General features: G+C 55.2%; 1 protein-coding gene across 14 annotated transcripts in view; it reads right to left on the reverse strand.

The window, feature by feature from the left end:
- Positions 1-19,125, reverse strand: part of TIAM1 (TIAM Rac1 associated GEF 1) — a 442,353-nt gene that overhangs the window by 61,566 nt on the left and 361,662 nt on the right. For all 14 annotated transcript variants that reach the window (XM_055127804.1, XM_055127797.1, XM_055127802.1 and 11 more), the window contains 3 exons: positions 17,010-17,091; positions 12,093-12,179; positions 5,554-5,778 (listed from right to left, as the gene is read on the reverse strand). In XM_055127804.1, coding sequence (XP_054983779.1) covers positions 5,554-5,778; positions 12,093-12,179; positions 17,010-17,091 — 394 coding nt within the window. The remainder of the gene's footprint in view (positions 1-5,553; positions 5,779-12,092; positions 12,180-17,009; positions 17,092-19,125) is intronic.

A 19,125-nucleotide genomic window follows, 5' to 3' on the forward strand; every position in this document is an offset into this window, starting at 1 on the left:
CAGTTATTTTGTTATTTTTTGTTTGTTTGTTTGCTTTTTAGGTCACACCCGGGGATGCAAAGGGGATGCTCCTGACTCTGCACTCAGGAATCACTCCTGGCAGTGCTCGGGGGACCATATGGGATGCTGGGAATCGAACCCGGGTCAGCCGCGTGCAAGGCAAACGCCCTACCCGATGTGCTATCGCTCCAGCCCCCCTGCTATATTCTTGAAGCGGTTTGGCGCCAGGGCCAGCTCGGGTCTGAAGGCTGTGTGAGTGGTGCAAAAATATGAAAAGATGCACTGGGTGGAAAAGGGCAGGACGGCAGAAGGGAAGCTGGAGGACAGAACTGGGTCAGCCATCCTGAGAGCTTTGGGGGCTGGCTGGATGCTCAGCCCGGGAAGCACTTAAATGTTGCTTCTGACTTAGGATCCTGTCACAGGGACATAAAAGAAAAAGAAACAAAGTAAGTCTTCCTCAGAAACAAAGAAAGGCTTCCACTTCCACCCAGGGAGTTTAAAAGCACTGTGGGCAGCATGCGGAAGATCCCCTGGATTCAGCTAAGGGATCCAAGGTGACAGGCAGGAAGCTACATGGGCAGGAAGTAACTGTCAGGAAAACCTCATTCTACAAAAGGCAGGACAGAGAAGGGTGGGAGAGGGAGGGAAGGAGGGAGGAAGGGAGGGGATAGAGAGAGAGGAAGGGAGAGATGGGAGAGGGAGGAGGAGAGTGAGAGAGAGAGGAGAGAGACAGCAGAGGGAGGAAGGGAGGGGGAGAGAGGAAGGGAGAGGGGAGGAGAGAGAGAGAGAGAGAGAGAGAGAGAGAGAGAGAGAGAGAGAGAGAGAGAGAGAGAATGGAGTTTTTCTAAAAGTTCCCAAGTTCCTACGGATACATTTTTCATGAGGCAATGTTAGGGCGCCCTGGAGCTGCCAAGGATGGCCCTGTGCCTTGCTTTTCCAGTCCGGGGTCCGAGTTGATCCCTGTCTTGGATTCCCGAAGGCACCACAAACCAGGAACCCTCCAGCATACGTTGCTGACAACAACGTGTCACCACTACCCTCTCAATTTATCTCAGAACACAATGGTGGTGAGGGGGAAGAGTTCGTTTTATTTATTTATTTTTCCCCCTTAGGTCACACCCGGGGATGCTCAGGAGTTACTCCTGGTTCTGCACTCAGGAGTTATTCCTGACGGTGTTTGGGGGACCCTATGGGATGCTGGGAATCGAACCCGGGTTGGCTGTGTGCAAGGCAAATGCCCTACCCGCTGTACTATAGCTCCAGCCGCAAGGGGGAAGAGTTTTAAAGACATTTTCTTTCCCCACCAGGAGTGAACCCTGAACGCAGAGCCAGGACTGAGCCCTGAGCACTGCTGGGTATGGCCCAAGAAACAAACTGGAAAAATAACACAAAGTTTTCTCTTTGGGGGCCAGAGAGATAGTCCAGGGGTTAAGGCGCCTGTCTCACATTGCCTTCCCAAGCCTGGGTCAATCCCCAGCACCACACAGGGTCGCCCGAGACCTGCCAGGAGTGATCCCTGAGCACTGAGCCAGGAGTAAGCCCTGCTGAGTGTGGCCCCAGAACAACAACAACAACAACACAAAAACCAACAACCTTTTTTTCTTAATGGGCTGGAGCACAGCGGTAGGGCGTTCGCCTTGCACGCGGCCGACCCATGTTCAATTCCTCTGTCCCTCTCAGAGAGTCCGGCAAGCTACCAAGAATATCGCGCCCACATGGCAGAGCCTGGCAAGCTCCTCGTGGCGTATTCGATATAACAAAAACAGTAACAACAAGTCTCACAATGGAGACATTACTGGTGCCCACTCGAGCAAATCGATGAGCAACGGGATGACAGTGACCGTGAAACCTGGAACACGCATGTGAACACATGAAAGTATTTTGAAATAAATAGATTACAGAGATCTGCAATGTACGGCAGACCACGTACGATGATTAGCGGGTGCTCTAGCTGTGGAACAGCGGTCACGTCCCGGAGACCGTGGATGCACAAACAGATCTCCGCGCCCAGCGCCCCCTCCCCGGTGCTGACCGTCTTTCTGAGAATAAACTGTCAGAGCTTCAGCTGCCCTTCACCTCGGGGATGAGCCAGCGTCAGCTCTCAGGGGCCGGAGGATCCCTATTTTTGGCTCTGCCAACCACACACCTTGTCACAAGACCTCAGCTCTGCCCGGCCCTGGGAGTCCGCGGGTGTGAACCTGTTCCAGAAATGCATCATTTACAGAGCCGGCCGCTGGGCTGAGCAGGGCCGCAGGTGCTGGCCTGCCAAACGCTCAGCGGCTGCTTCTGATAAAGCCACAGGAGGGCGAGTGGCAGGAACCGTCCAAGCCAAGTCCAGACACCAGAGAGGGGGTAAGGGGCTGGCATTGCACGGGGATGACCCTGGTTCAGTACTGGGGAGAACTACACAGGGTCCTCCTGAGAACAGCTCGGGTGATCCCTGAGCATCCACCAGGTGTGGTCCAGAAACCAAAACCAAAACCAAAAAAAAAAAAAAAAAGTCCAATATATAGGGGCTGGAGCGAAAGCACAGTGGGTAGGGCATTTGCCTTGCACACAGCCGACCCGGGTTCGATTCCCATCATCCCATATGATCTCTCGAGCACTGCCAGGAGTAATTCCTGAGTGCATGAGCCAGGAGTAACCCCTGTGCATCACTAGGTGTGATCCTAAAAAAGAAAAAAAAAGTTCAATATATAGGGGCTGGAGCGATAGCACAGTGGTGAGGGCATCTGCCTTACACACAGCCGACCCAGGTTCGATTCCCAGCATCCCATAAGATCCCCCGAGCACTGCCAGGAGTAATTCCTGAGTGCATGAGCCAGGAGTAACCCCTGTGCATCCCTGGGTATGAGCCTAAAAGAGAAAAAAAGTTCAATATATGGTGTTATTTATAACCAGACCTGATAAAATCCTTTCCATAATCTCACCCCTAGGTTCTTAAAATTGTGGGTCACCAAATCTTAGAAAACCAAGAAAACAATTTGCACTTGAAGTTGGAAAGATGTTAATCCACAAGACCGGTAAAAGTAAAGTTTGAACAGAGAATCCTGAAAAGAAAAACAAAAACAAAAACAAAAAAACTCTGTACAGAATAGAAAATAAACTGGAAACACAGAAGCAATTTGAAGAAGAACGTGTAATGCCAGATCCTCAAGAAGTTTTTGACAAGAACTGGGACAACCCAAGTCCCCACGAAACCACACACACACACACACACACACACACACACACACACACACACACACACACTCTCTCTCTCTCTCTCTCTCTCTCTCTCTCTCTCTCTCTCTTACCTAAGTCCCAGTCCCAGGACAGACACAACGGGCTATAGACCTACTTTTCTGAGACCGTGCCTGCCACCCTGTGGTCACAGGAGGGGCCAACAGACTTCAGGGTCTCCATTCTCAACTGCAAAATGAATCTGTTCTATCATTTGCTAGGCGTCTGAGAACCACAATGACATAGGGAAGCAAGAAAGTCAACAGAAATTAAGTGCAATTGATTCTGACTCCTCAATATGCATGATTACTCATGATAGAGCGAGTGGACAAAGAAAAGAAAAAAGAAAAGAAAAGAAAAGAAAAGAAAAGAAAAGAAAAGAAAGAAAAAAGAAGAGGAAAGAAGAGGAAAAGAACAAAAATGGCAAGGTCTCTGCTTGTGAAACCAAGTTTCCGAAGGGTATTAAATCCAACAGTGGGGTGGGCTGAGGGCTGACAGCAGAGGGGAGAGGGGTGAAGGGAGGGGGGAGGGGGGAGGGGAGAGGGAGAGAGCCCAAGGGCTGGAACAGAGGCCCGGTTCCGTCCCTGGCATGCCATGACTCCCCATGCACTGCTAGGAAGTCCCCACCGAGAGCAGTGAACTGAAAGTTACCCGCAAGTAAAAATAAAAAAACAATTAACAGCACCGCAAGAATACTCAGAAGATCTGCACGCTGATTTTGCAACGGAAGACTTTCGTTGTTGTTGTTGTTGTTTCTTGTTTTTCTTCATTTCTGGGCCACACCCGGTGGTGCTCAGAGCTTACTCCTGGCTCTGCGTGCAGAGATCACTTCTAGCAGGGCTCGAGGGACCACATGGGGTGAGGAACCGTATGGGATGCTGGGGCTAGAACCCAGGTCTGGCCTGTAAGGCCCGTGCCCTACTCGCTGTCCTATCTCTCCGGCCCCAAAGACATTACCTTTGGATGCCAAGTTTTATTTTTTGCTTTTTTTGGGGGGGTCACACCTGGCTATGCACAGGGGTTACCTTCTGGCTTTGCACTCAGGAGTTACTCCTGGCGGTGCTCAGGGGACCATATGGGATGCTGGGAATCGAACCCGGGTCGGCGCGTGCAAGGCAAACGCCCTACCCGCTGTGCTATTGCTCCAGCCCCCTTTTGCATTTTTTTTGAATGGGGGGGGCCATACCCGGCAATGCTCAGGGGTTACTCCTGGCTCTGCCCCCAGCAATTACTCCTGGCCATGCCTGCGAGACCATACGGGATGCCGGGGATCGAACCCAGGTTGGCCGTGTGCAAACACCCTCTTCGCTGTACTAGCGCTCTGGCCCCTTGCGCCAAGTTTGAGAAAGAAACAAATCCCTAACCGTCACGGACTCAGCCGACCCCAACTCCGGGAGCACATCAAGGAGACACGGGTGAGCGTGAATCTCACCCCCTCCCTCCTGCGGGCCGGCCAGCTGGCCACAGGCAGACAGGAGCCGGCCCCAGAGAGGGCCGTCGGGGAAGCGGCTTCAACAGGGTTGGTCAGCCACGATGGCCTTGGCCGGACCCTGCACTCCCCGAGGGGGGCGCCAAGGGAGAATCTCAGGCCAGCCCGAGGGGCGTTCATGCTTCTCATGAGACGGCCGGGGGACCCATGCGGGGAACCCCAGTACCCCAGTGTCCTTTGAGCACGGCACCCGGGAGGGGGCCCTGGGGGTACCGCCAGGTGTGACCCCCCCAAAACAAGCACAATCAAGCCACAGACGACTTCTTACACAGGAGCAGTAGACCGGGGGCAGGGTCGGGGAGCAGGAGGTGGGGGTGAGCAAGGCGAAGACCCCCAAGTGAAGAGCAGAAAAGGAGGCTGGGGGAGAAGTGAGCTCGTCCTGCTGGCAGGAAGTCAGGCTGGGTGCTGGGGGTGCGGAGGCCCCGGGCGAGGGGGGACACGAGTGAGCACCCCCTCTCTCAGCGGAACCCCAAGACTCTCCGTCTTGCTCAGCACCCGGAGGCGGCCACCTCTTGCCTCCCAGATGGCCAGCAGCGGCTGCCGGGCACCGTGCATCCGGGTCGGGCAGATTCAGAGCAGAAAACCGCGATGCCCCAAGCACCAAGGTCCCGGCTGGGCCCCTTTGCAATTTATTTATTTCTGTTTTACAAAACACTTTGCGGCTGTGGCCAGCCAGACCCAGGAAGGATTAGAGATCCACTGAGACGCAGGAAATAGACCAGATGCAAGAAACAGACAAGAGGCAGGAAATAGACAAGCAACGCCCAGGTTGGGTTTGGGAGGGGTGGGGGGAGGGAAAAGGGGGGGGTCTGGGCTCCCTCAGGCACGGGGCAGGGTCCTACCTGGGTTGCTGGCCAGCAGGGCCAGGGGGCTGTCGCCGGGGTCCGCGGCGCCGTCCACGCGGTGGGGCGGGCTGTCCAGGAGCGCGGCCGCCCCCTCGGGCGGGGGGTAGGTCCTCACCAGGAGGCCGAGCGCCGGCTGCGAGAGGCAGTCCTTGAGCGCGGAGGAGTTGAGGCTGCCGGCCGGCCGGGTATTGATCTCGAGAATCTCATCGCCCGCCTTCAGGCCTGCGAGGGGCGACAGGGGGGAGGTTTCCAAGAGCACCGACACCCACGCCGAGTGCGCACGGAGGCGCCTCCGAGGCGAAAGGGCACCCGGGGGTGGCAGGTCCCCGGCAGGTGCGACGGCCGGCACGAAAGAGATGACTCTGTAGTTTTCGGAGAGTTCTAGACGTCACCTGGGCTGCTGCCTAAACCCAGGGCTCCCAGCGCCTGCCTCGGTCCCTGCACAACTGCCCATCACCCGACAACTCGGAGGGTGGAGCGACAGCACAGCGGGGAGGGCGTTGGCCTTGCATGCGGCCGACCCGGGTTCCATCCCGGGCATCCCATAGGGTCCCCCGAGCACCGCCAGGAGTAACCTCTGAGCACCACTGGGTGTGACACCCCCCCCACACACACACACAAAAATATCCGCTGATGACTGCAGTGAGTAAATATGTGCAATCCAGCCAGCTAACGGCTAGGACCAGCTCGATGGAACCAGGGTGCGAGGACTTGGGAACCCGGAGAGGGTGCACTAGACGGGCGTGTTCAGGGCCCTGGGTGCGAGGCCGGAAAAGCCCTATTCTCTAGCACCACCGGGGTGGCCCAAGCAAAACCACCCAAACTGTAATGAGACGAGACTTCCGGTTGCTGCTATCAAAGAAGGTTCTCACGGCCCGTGTTCACAGTCCACAGAGCCTAATCTAACCTTTTTTTTTTTCTGACCTTCTTCGTGGCTTTTTTTTTTTTTTTTGCATGTCCTTCTTTTTTTGGTTAACCATCCGGAGATATTTCTGTTTTGGGAAGTTCCCCCCCCTCAAACGTTGGCAAGTAAGCTAAAGGGGGATCTCCAAAGTCAGGGAACCTGAGGAAAATTCATGAGCAAAGCCAACTTAGGATGACGGAAGATGGTTGGAAGAGGACAGGCCAGCCTTAAAAGAACATTCCAGAAGTCTGCAGAAGGGAGCCGTGAGGGAAGAACCTGAGAGGAAATACAGCTTCTCCTCAGCTCTAAGAAAGGGGAAGGAGGCTGGGTCTGGTTTGGGGGGCACGGTGCTGTGGGGCCGTGTGTGGGGACCAAAGATGAAGGAGGAAGTGGGGGTTGGACAGACGGGAGACTGAGGAAAGAGAAGCTGCCTCTGATTCCACAGTCTCTCTCTCACAGCGTGCATGTGTGCATGCACACAGACACACACACACACACACACACACACACACTCATACAAACACATACATAGACACACACATACACACAGATACACATATACACATACACACATACACACACACGAACACATATGCACATCCATACAGACACACACACACTCATACAAACACATACACACGCAGACACACAGATACACACAGACACAGACACACAGACACACAGACATACAGACACGCAGATACACACACATACATGCAGACACATGCACATACACATACAGACACGCATACACACAGATATATACACACACACATATACACACAAATACACAGACACACATACACACACACACACACACACACACACACACACACACACACACACACACACACACACACACACACCCTGCTCCTCCACTAAGTCACACCCCGTCCAATCTTCCTTCTTCACCCCAAGCCAAACAGTCCCGAAACCTGTTTCCTATCGAAAAACCCTCAGACCCAGCCCGGGCGGTAAGGCACCGGAAGAGACCCGGGGGCCCGTTCCTGCAGCCCGGGGGAGGAGGCCGCCGGAGCAAAGCCCCTCATTTCCTTAGCTCTGGAGTATCACTGCTCCGGAAAGGAGAGTACACTGTTTCTACGTGGAAAAAGCAGTTGGCCGTTGGTTGTTTTTATTTTATTTGTGGGCCACACCCAGCAGTGCTCAGGGATTACTCCTGGTTCTGTGCTCAGGGGGTCTGGGGATGGAGCCCGGCATCAGCCTTAGCCACTGTACTCCTTCCCCAGCCCCGGGTTTGGTTTTTGCTTTTTATAGTTTTCTCGTGGACCTGGTTAGCTCCTGGAGAGGCAATGTAAGAAACAAGGGGCCCCGCGACCTCGTCTCTTCACAACAGGTCTGACTCTAGTGGGGTACTCCTAACAATAATAGTGATGTTTGTGTTGAAATACTGAATGTAACCAAAGTAAAGTGAAATTTATCAGTTACAAGGTGGGGAGGGTGTGTGTGGGGGGCGGGATGGGAGGTGTACTGTTTTTTTTTTTTTTTTGGTGGTGGGATATGTGCACTGGTGAAGGAATGGTTGTTTCAGCATTGTATAACTGAGACTTAAGCCTGAAAGCATTGTAATTTTCCACATGGTGATTCAATCAAAATAATAATAATAATAATAATAATAAAGAAACAAGGCACTGACCAGAGTTAAAAACAACAGCAACAATATTTGTGGGCTGTGCTTTGTTTTTGATGCTATTTTGAGAGGGCGCGCACGCGCGTGCGTGTGTGTGAGTGTGCACACAGTGTGTGTATGTGTATGTGTATGTGTATGTGTGTGTGTGTGAGCGTGCGCACACTGGGTGTGTATGTGTATGTGTATGTGTGTGTGTGAGCGTGCGCACACTGGGTGTGTATGTGTGTGTGCGCGCGAGCGCGTGTGTATGTGTGTGTGTGCGCGCACACTGGGTGTTCACCCCGGCAGTTCTGGGTCAGCTTGGCTGGCGGCTCCGTGTGAGAGCCCAAGTGTCCGGCGTTGCTGGGGACTACGGCACGTGTCTGAGAGCCTTTGCTCTCTCCGGCCAAGCCCCCAGTGCACAGTGCCGGGTGGAGCTGGGGGAGGCGGCGGCGAGACCAGTGGCCGCAGGACGAGGGCACGCATGCCCAGAACTCGTGCTCCGGCCCTGACCAGGCCGTCTGACAGCCCGAAGCCCAGCGACTAACATCCCGGCTGGAAGGCGCCAGGTGGACAGCCAGAAGCAAGGATGCTCAGAGGGCCCAGAGGATGAGGGGGCAGAAGGCCCCGGGCCCCCTGTCCCTGTCACCCAGAGCAGAGCAGCCCGGGCCAGGATGGGACCTTGTGACCACAGAATGGGCCGGGAGAGCCCTGGAAACGGCGCTGACCCTGCAAGCACGGAACACGCGTGCTCAGCGATTTCTGCTTCTGCTCTCTCCCACGCCTCCTGCACACACGCCTCCCCCCTCCCCTCGTAGATCCCCTACACCCGAGTCCTCTGCTCTGCGCTGGGCCCGCTGTGTCGAGCAAGGGCCCCGGGGCTCTGCGGGAGTGAACAAAGCCGGCTTCTGGGGGGCGGACCCTTGGCCAACGGCTGCCCCACAGTCCCTGAGGCCCGGGGCTGGGCGGGCAGAGGGTGGCAGAGTGGTGCCAGCAGGGGACTGAGAGGTGACGAGGAAGCAGAGGACGGCGGGCCACTGACACAGGGAGGCAGAAGGCTGAGCGGCTGAGTCAAGCCCTCCCGATCCCACACTGGTCGGGGTCACTCCAACCCCCCCACTGCCCCCACCCCCATCTCTGGGCTGTGTCCCCCTCTGGCCGTCCCCAGAGGTGTGTCCAGAGGGCGATGACCCAGGTGGCCTTGGGCCTCGGTGGGTCGTCGGAGGGTCTGCAGCTGCTGAGTGTGGGGAGAGGGAGGTGGAGCCTGGGGCCCGGAGCCACCGAAAAGGGGGGCGGGGGGACGCTGGGCAAGCCTGGGTTCGACCCCTGGCACCTCTTAGGGTCCCCTGAGCCCACCAGGAGTGATCTCTGGCCAGCATGGGGTGGTGTCCCCCCCACCCTGAAATCATAGGAAGTGAGGAAAACCCAGAGAACAGATTATCAAAGAGGCAAAAGATCAGATTATCAAAGAGACAAAACGGCAAGGGCGGGGGCTGGAGTACTGGTCACCTCCAGACACGTCTGCCCAGCAGCTGGTCCAGGGAGCAGGCCACAGGCAACGCCCCGCATGTCCTTCCGGAGGGGGTGGGCCAGGGGTCAGCCCCTCTAGCGAGAACTCTGCTCCCCAGGCACGGGAAGGGTGCCGGCAAAAAAACAAAAGAAAAAAGAAAAAGTCTGTTTTTCTCTCGCACCCGCACCCGGGGCCCTCAGATTAAGAAGACAGGATGTGAGTGAGAACGGGCTGAAGATTCCCCCACCCCCGGGGCCCAGAGAGATAAAATCAGCCTTGGGGTGTGCAGAAGAAAGAACCGTCAGGCAGCCTCAGCCAGCCGTGCAGAGCTGAGCGGCTCATGGGGCCCCAGCCTGGGGCCAGGAGAGCTGGAACAGCAAAGGAAGCCAGTCTGGCCTGGTACACACACCCCATCCCGCCCCTGCCCCCCATCCCCGTCTCAGGAACATCCTCTGCTGTCTATGTGCTAGGCCCAGGGTGCGAGGTGCTGGGCTAGGTCCACTGGCGGTGGAGGAAGGCAAAGGATGCAGGGTGAGGTCCCCAAACACGCTGAGCAGGGGGCCTCGTCTGCCCCATTCGGCCTGGCCCGCCTCTACAGCTGGCCTAGGCCGGACTGAAAGTCAGCACGCCCCGGGGGCAGGAGGAAGAGGGCTTTGGAGGGGGGCCCTCTGGGGGCTGTGGGTTTCTGATCGGCCCTGGGGGTGACATCTGCACCCCCTGGCCGCATCCCAAGGCCAGACGGTGTTTGCAAACAGGCCTTTGCAGATGGACACAAGGAGATGGAGTGGTGCAGGGCTGGGGAGAGGAGGGTGGGCTCTGCCCAGGGACGGGGCTCTCACGGGCAGCCCCACACGCAGATGCAGAGTGGCAGGACGTAGCGCGGCTGAGCCGAGCTGAGGTTTAGACACAGGACAGCCAGGGTCCCCCTCACCCTGCATCCCTGCCTGCCCCAGGCTGGCAAAGCAAAGGAGAAATTCTTCTCTCCTCCAGGGGGCGCTCCAAGCAGTGGATTGCCACTCCCTGGACTGGGCACTTGCGGCCACCTGAACTGGGTTTTGTTGGTCAAACACAGTAAGTGAAAGAAATCAAGCGGAACTCATGGGCTGGAGGAATCCTCCGCGAGGAGAAAGCCCCGGGCACGCTGCTCTGGTTCCTTTGGGCGCGGCCAGTCTCTGCGGGCAAGTTGCTAACTCATTGTTGTTTGCATTTGCAGCTCCTGGGGATTAGCAATGTAGCGGATTTTTTTTTTCATGTGCCTTTTTAGACATTGTATTTTTTCTTTGAGGAAGTTTCTGTTCATTTCTTCTCCCCATGTCTTGATGGGGTTGGATGTTTGTTGTTTGTTTGTTTTCTTGTAAAGTTCTACCAGTGCCTTATACATCTTGGATATTAGCCCTTAATCTGATGGGTATTGGGTAACTGCAAACCATAATGCCCAAAAAGAGGGGGGAGAGAGGGAGGGAGAGAGAGGGGGGAGGGGGGAGAGAGAGTGTGGGGAGGGAGGGAGAGAGAGGGGGGAGGGGGAGAGAGCGGGGGGAGGGGGAGAGAGCGGGGAGGGAAGGAGGGAGGGGGAGAGAGAGAGAGAGAGAGAGAGAGAGAGAGAGAGAGAGAGAGAGAGAGAGAGAGAGAGAGAAGTGCCTGCCCTGGAGGCAGCCTGTGGGACTTCATAGCAGGAGGAATGTGGGGGCTAGTGGTGGTGGGAAATGTACACTGGGGAAGGGAGAGTTAGCAACTTTGTAACTGTATCTCAAGGTTAAAAAAATAAAGTACAGAGAGCACCAAATGGGAGTGTCAGGGGCTTCCTCCAGAGACCCACCTGGACTAGACAGCCCTGGTGGGCGTGCTGAGACAGGGGGCCCCCTGGAATTGGCCCCCTAAGTAGGCGGGATGCCAGCCCCCAGGGGCTCCACGTTTGCAAAGATTCATCCACCAGGGGGCGCCATAGACCATAACTGTCTCAGACAGGCTCCCTAGACCAGCTGAGAGCACGGAGCTGTCTTCCCGAAAACTGGACTCCAGGAGACCCCTAGGGTTTAGAGGGTTAGTGTCCCAGAACAGAGCAGGAAAGGGGGTGAGCAAGGACCGTCCCGCAGGCCCCGCCAACCAGGGCTCCGGGTCTGCATTCTTCCACGCCCGAGTAAAGGGAAGAACATCTCTATTTGCTGGGAGGTCTTTCTATTTTCCTGTTGTTCCTTTTTGGGGTCACACCCAGACAGGGCTTACTCCTGCCTCTGTGCTCAGAAACCACTCCTGGCGGTGCTTAGGGCTGGGGGTAGGGGAGGACACTGTGGGATGTCGGGGATCGAACCCTCGTCAGCTGTGTGCAGGGCAAACAAACATCCTCACTGCCGTGGCACTATCTCGCACTGGCACTGGGAGGGTCCCAGGGTTCCACTGACAAGGTTCTAGGCTTCACCTCTTCTCGTCTTCCACGTCTCTCAACTAGAAGGTTCTAGAATGGCCCGGAAGGGACGTCCGGAGACTCGGGGGCTTACCTTTCTTGGACGCTAAGCCCGTTTCCTTGACGCTGTTCACGTACAGTCTGCGCACCCCATCTTCCTCCACAGAAGAGAGCGAGAACCCTGAGGACACAGGACAGAGAGGCAGGGTCACCGCCGTAGCTGTGGCCAGCAGCGGGCAGGACACGCCACGACCACCGAGCGCTCTAGGACTTGAGCTCAGAACGGCTCTTCCCCGGTCCAGACTGATTTTACCAAGTGGAAAAATGCCCTTTTTGGCGGGGGGGGCTTTTTGGGTCACACCCGGCGATGCACAGGGGTTACTCCTGGCTCCGCACTCAGGAATTACTCCTGGCGGTGCTCAGGGACCATATGGGATGCCGGGATCAAACCCAGGTGGGCTGTGTGCAAGGCAAATATCCTACCCCCGTACTATAGCTCTGGCCCCAGGACGAGTATATTTCCTTTTTTTTTTTTTCCTTTTTGGATCACATGTGACAATGCTCAGGGGTTACTCCTGTCTCTGTACTCAGGAATCACTCCTGGCAGTGCTCCCACCACCAATATGGGATGCCGGGGATCGAACCCAGGTGGGTTTCATGGAAGGCAAATGCCCAACCCAACGTACTATCGCTCTGGCCCCAAGGAGGGGAAGAAAAAACAACCTATTGTTGAAAGCCTCTAAAAGATGCCACTGCAGGTAAAAATAAAATAAAATAAAATAATAACATTAACTACATCTAGTTAGCGATAGCACAGAGGTTGGACATTCGCCTTTCACATGGCCAACCCGAGTTCGACGCCTCCGCCCCTCTCGGAGAGCCCGGCAAGCTACCGAGAGTATGGAGCCCGCACGGCAGAGCCTGGCAAGCTATCCGTGCATATTGGATATGCCAAAAACAGTAACAATAAGTCTCTCAATGAGAGTCGTTACTGGTGCCCGCTCGAACAAATCGATGAGCAATGGGGATGACAGTGACAGTTACATACTGCCTTTCCGATGAATTCAGAGAGAATAAAATGATTCTGTTTCGCTGTATGTGTTAGTCATTGCCATCATTTACCTTTATTTATTGAATTACAATTTTTAGAATTATTCATTATGGGGGACTGGAGCCATAGCACAGTGGGTAGGGCATTTGCCTTGCACACGGGACCCAGGTTTGATTCCTCCGTCCCTCTCGGAGAGCCTGGCAAGCTACCAAGAGTATCCCGCCCGCACGGCAGAGCCTGGCAAGCTCCCCGTGGCGTATTCGATATGCCAACAACAGTAACAACTAGTCTCAAAATGGAGACGTTATTTGTGCCCGCTAGAGCAAATCGATGAACAACAGGACGACAGTGCTATTCATTATGTGGGGGCGCATCCAGGTATGCTCTGTACTCAGAGGTCCTCCTAAGTGGTCCTGAGGGTGGGTTGGGGGGGGCACTCAGCAGTGCCAAAGATCCAGCCGGGTTGGCTGTGTTGGAGGCAAGTGCCGCCTGCCTGGACCATCTCTCTGGTCCCGCTGCCGGCGCTGCTCTGAGGATGCCGCTTTCTGCGGTGCAGTAAACCAGGACGGGCGGCCCTGACTTGACCAGCCCCACTGCGAAGGGCTCGAGCGCGCCACCCAGCGAGTCTGATCAGAAGATTATTGCCTCCTCCTTGTCTGGGCTGCCGGAGCTCAGCGGCTCCTTAATCCTGGCTGTGCCCAGGCGCCGCCAGAGGCAATGCTGCAGAGAAGGCAGAGGAGCTCTGAGTGACTCGGGGACCCTGGGGATCCGAGTGTCCTGGCCACCTGCTCTGCTTCTAGAGAGGGCCTGGTAAACTCTCTTTTGTACATAAAGGCTTACTCATGTGGGGGCCGGAGTGATAGCACAGCGGGGAGGGCGTTTGCCTTGCACGTGGCCGACCCGGGTTCAGTTCTCAGCATCCCATAGGGTCCCCTGAGCACCACCAGGAGTAATTTCTGAGTGCAGAGCCAGGAGTAACCCTTGTGCATTGCTGGGTGTGACCCAAGAAGCAAAACACAAAACAAAAACACCTCTTCCCTGCCTTCAACGTGCTTGAGGGGCATAGCACTGTCCTCCCGCTGTTCATCCATTTGCTCGAGTAACGTCTCCATTGTGAGACCTCTTGTTACTGTTTTTGGCATATCGAATACGGCATGGGTAGCTTGCCAGGCTCTGCCGTGCGGGAGGATACTCTCGGTAGCTTGCTGGGCTCTCCGAGAGGGACGAAGGAATCAAACCGCAAATGCCCTACCCACGTGCCTACTTGAATGTTGGTGTCTTTGGCAGGTCTCTTGTCCTCCTGGTCCTTTTTTATTTGTTTTGTTTTGTTTGTTTTGGGTCGCACTCCAAGATGCTCAGGGGTTACTCCAGGCTCTGCACTCAGAGATCACTCCCTGCGGTGCTCAGGGGGACCCTATGGGATGCCGGGGTCTAACCGGGTCAGTTGTATGCAAGGCAAATGCTCTCCCTGCTGTGCTAGGACTCCGGCCCCCATGTGAGTAAGCTTTTGTGGCCAAAAAAAAACAGGAGGCACCAGGAGCATCAACTCAGGTTTGAGTGTAGAAAGAGAAGGAAATGATTCATTCTAAACCAAGAGGGCGAACACACGGGCCTGAGCACCATCAGAAAACCCTCCTGCTCCAACCCCAGCCCACGGCCACGGGACAGGGAGCAGATGAAGCAGATGATGTTTAAGATGATGTTTAAGATGATGTCTAAGGGTACTCGAAACCAGCGTCTCGGGCGCAGGGAAAAGCAGGAAATGATGTAAGTGGGGCCTCGGGCCCTGAGACTTAGCAGCAGTCTCAGTGTCTACCATACTATGAAAAGTCACAGTGTCCTTGAGATGTGTCACCATGCACAAGCACACACAATGATGGGGGGGAGGCCGGGCTGTGGGGGTGAGCTAAGCACCCTGCAAAGGACAATCCACCCCCCAACAAAGGCCAGGTGAGTCTCTGGCCTCTGCGATGGGTGCATCCAGCCTGGAAGGTCCATCCAGCCTCAATGGCAGACTGGCCCAGACAGGCCTAGACTGGTCTGGACTGGTCTGGACTGGCCCAGCCTGGCCCAGCCTGGCCTATACCCAGCCCAGACTGGCGCAGACTGGCCTACACTCGTCCTTCCAGACTCAATGTGGCAGATGCTCTGTGTATAGTGCACTGTGTCGTGCCAGCACAGCTGGGTGGTGGTGGTGGTGGTGGTCGTGGTGGTGGTGGGGGGGGGGGTGGAGGATGCCAGAAATTTTCACATCCAGAACCCAAGAGACTCGAGCTGGAGTGGAAGTCGCACCCGAGACGGGCACCGCCGGGGCTGAATTTAGAACCTGAGGGAACTGGGAGACTGGAAGGAACCAGCACCCTTCACACTGGGGATTCACGGAAAGGAAGCCCAGGAATCAAGGTCCAAGGAGTGATCCCTGAGCACTGAACGGGAAGGAAGCCCCGAGCACAGCTAAGCATAGCCCAAACCACCACCAGACAACAGAGTAAAAGAGGGGACTTGACTTTTCTCCCTCAATACGCTGCCAGGACGCCTGAGGCCGAGAAAGAGGGATTTCTTTTTAGTTCTTTTCAGGAAGATGCTGGCCTGAGGCATGCGACAGATGGTTTGCTACTGACGGGGACAGCAACGGCCACCAAGTTCTGGGCTCCCAAAGCCAGAATGGCCCCGACCTCCAGCCAGGGGTGGGGGATGGGGGTGCGGGTGTCTGTGGCTCATAAAAAACAATGACGGTCTACCTCTCCAGACCGGATATTTAAACAAAACTGATTGGGGTGGGGGGGGGCAAGAAATCCCTGAATCAAACCCCTGCTCCTTGACATCAGATAGTTTTGGGTTTTTGCTTTTTTTGGGGTCATACCTGGTGATGCTCAGGGGTTACTCCTGGCTCTGCGCTCAGGAATTACTCCTGCCAGTGCTCAGGGGACCCTATGGGATGCTGGGGATCGAACCCGGGTCGGCCGCATGCAAGGCAAACGCCCTACCCGCTGTGCTATTGCTCTGGCCCCGCCAAATAAGTTCTTATATCCCTCATCCCATTTTGGGGTGGGATAAGGGAGGACAATGCATCTGTCCCGAGGGTACATCCCGACAGAAAGGCGCTAGGGAGAGAGCACCGAGGGCTGAGCCAGAGCTGGGGAGACCATACAGGTGCTGGCCTTGCCTGTGGCTGACCTACGTCTGCTTCCCGATGCCACCTAGGGTCCCCTGAGCACCTTCAGGAATGATCCCTGAGCACAGAGCCAGGAGGAAACCCTTGAGCGCGGCCTCCAGTGCACTCCCCACTAGCCAAAGACCCTCTAAGACCTGCGCCCACCCCGTGCACTCAGGGTTCAATCCCCACTTCCACATGGTCCCCTGAGCACTGCCAAGCGAAATCCTTAAGCACAGAGCTGGAAGTAGCCCCTCAGTTCTGCTGGGTGTTCCCTCTTCAAAGAACAAAAATATATATATATATATATATATATATATATATATATATATATATATATATATATAATCAACTCCCGATCCATCCCTTTCCTTGTTTAGGGGAGTCGAACATCATCGATTAAAGTAACTTAAAGCCCGGATGTGGTTTTTTATTTTCTTTTTGGGTCACACCCGGTGATGCTCAGGGATTACTCCTGGCTCTGCACTCAAGAGTCACTCCTGACGGTGCTCAGGGGACCATATGGGATGCCGAGGATCGAACCCGGGTCGGCTGCATGCAAGGCAAATGCCCTACCTGCTGTGCTATCGCCCCGGCGCCCTGAGTGTGGTCTTACCTTCGGTCCGTATCCCCCCTCTCCCGCCACAGTGGCTACTAAACAAGGGGTCGAGGCCAGAGGGACCGACTGCTTTCCCCAGGACCCCAAGGCAGCACGCCGCACGCGAGCAAAGGTGTGTGTACACGGGAACGGCTTTCACGTGGTGAGGGGGGGAAATAAAGAATTCAAAGATCAAAGGAAAACATACCATAATTATCACCGGCTGTGTCTGACTTCTCAATCTGGATGTTCTGAGTGACTTTTGGACAAATTTCAATTTCTTTGTACAGCTGAAATTTACAGAGAGGAGTCTAATTAGGATCTCGTTAAAAATGACTTGTTAGGAATCGTCATCATTTTTGCACATTTATTTCTGCACCCCTGGGAAGCTGAAGGCTGTCACCTCCCCTCACCCCCACCCCGCCCCCGACTGAACAGACACCCCCACCCGAGAGGAAAGGAGAAACTGATCCCGTCTCGAAGTGAGTTCGGGTGTTCGTATCCAAATCCTTCCCTGCCGTTGTTTGGCATGTGGGTCTCACCCGTCACATCAACACCCTCCAGGAGCGGGCAAACCAGTAGGAAGGATGGACATAAAGAGGAGACTGTGAATAAAAGGGGAGGGAACCGTCGGATTCCTTCTCTTCCGCTCACCAATTCAGTTTCACCCAGAAAGCCAGGCGGTACACTTAGCTGAGGCCGGCGCAACAGGGAAACCACCAAAAGGAGCAAATCCTCCTCGAGTCACTGGACTGTCCTCAAATTTGCAAGAAAAAGTCGAGCACACACATGTCCCGGGAAGCCCCAGGCAGCCTCAGGACGGGGAGAGACACCCGAGCAACAGCAGGTCAGCAGCGCGATTTCAGTGAGCTACCGGGAAGGGTCGTTATCACGCAGGCACTGGCTCAGAGAGGCTGTCCCCGGGCCCCGGCGACTCACGGGAGCCCTGCCTCGGAATCACGGTGCCCATTTGACAAACGAGGAGAATAAAAAAAAGGTCCGAGGAAAGGCACTTTCCCAGTGATGTTACTGTGGGCAGAGCCCGGGGTGACCTCCCGTCCAGAGTTTCAAAGGCACGGAAAGGGGAGGATGCCAACGTGATGATGAAACTTCCCAACCTCTGAGGGCTGAGCCCGCCCCGCGCACTCGGGGGTCAATCCCTGCCTCCACACGGTCCCCTGAGCACAGCCAAAAGCAATCCTTAAGCAGAAAGCTAGAGCGGCTTCGGGGGCGACGGTACAGCAGGTGAGGCATCTGCCCTGCACGCAGCCGACCACAGGTCCCCGGCATCCTATGTGGTCCCTCCCAGCACCGCCAGGGCTAATTCCTGAGTGCTCAGCCAGGAGGGCATCCCTGAGATCACTCGATATGATCCACTCCACCACCACCCTCAAAAAACCCCCCAAAACTTCCCAAAGTAGTAACTGTGCTCAGGTATCCAACTGGAAACCACAAACAGATGCTCAATTTCTTTTCTTTTCTTTTCTTTTTTTTTTCTTTTGCTTTATTGGGTCATACCCGGCGATGCTCAGGGGCTACTCCTGGCTCTGCATTCAGGAATCACTCCTGGCGGTGCTCAGGGGACCATATGGGATGCTGGGAATCAAACCTGGTTTGGCCGTGTGCAAGGCAAACGCCCCACCCGCTATGCTATTGCTCCAGCCCCCAGATGCTCAATTTCTGAATGAGCGTCATTTCTGAGCTCCCGGCCAAGTCAGAGAGTCGACCTTGGGTAACCATGAGAAATCTCGGTGTTTCTCCACACCTGCCTCTTCTAAATGCACGGCTGTCCGCCCTGAGCTCACCCAGGCAGGCAGGAAAGAAGGAACATTTCTTTCTCGCTGGCTGACAGGAGAATCCCAACCTAGAGGGATTACCCGGGTTCGATCCCCGGCACCCTATTTGATCCCATGAGCACCACCAGTAGTGATCTTTGAGTGCAGAGCCAGGAATAAGCCTTGAGCATCACCAGGAGTGGCTACCCTCCAACTAACAAACAAACAGTAATAGTCATCAAGAATTATAAGTAGAGGAGCTGGCGCAATAGCACAGCGTGTAGGGCGTTTGCCTTGTGCGCGGCCGACCTGGGTTCGATTCCCAGCATCCCATATGGTTCCCTGAGCACCGCCAGGAGTAATTACTGAATACAAAGCCAGGAGAAACCCCTGTGCATCGCCCGGTGTGACCCAAAAAGCAAAATAATAATAATAATTATAAGTAGAGAACCAAGTTTGGGGCATGTACGGCAACACCATGGAAGGTTTGATAAAAGGCTCTAAGGGTTCAACTTCCAACTTTCCTTGAGAACCAAGCACAGCCATAAG

The sequence above is a fragment of the Sorex araneus genome, chromosome 2 (assembly GCF_027595985.1).
Source record: "Sorex araneus isolate mSorAra2 chromosome 2, mSorAra2.pri, whole genome shotgun sequence".
In the NCBI taxonomy this organism is placed as follows: Eukaryota; Metazoa; Chordata; class Mammalia; order Eulipotyphla; family Soricidae; genus Sorex; species Sorex araneus.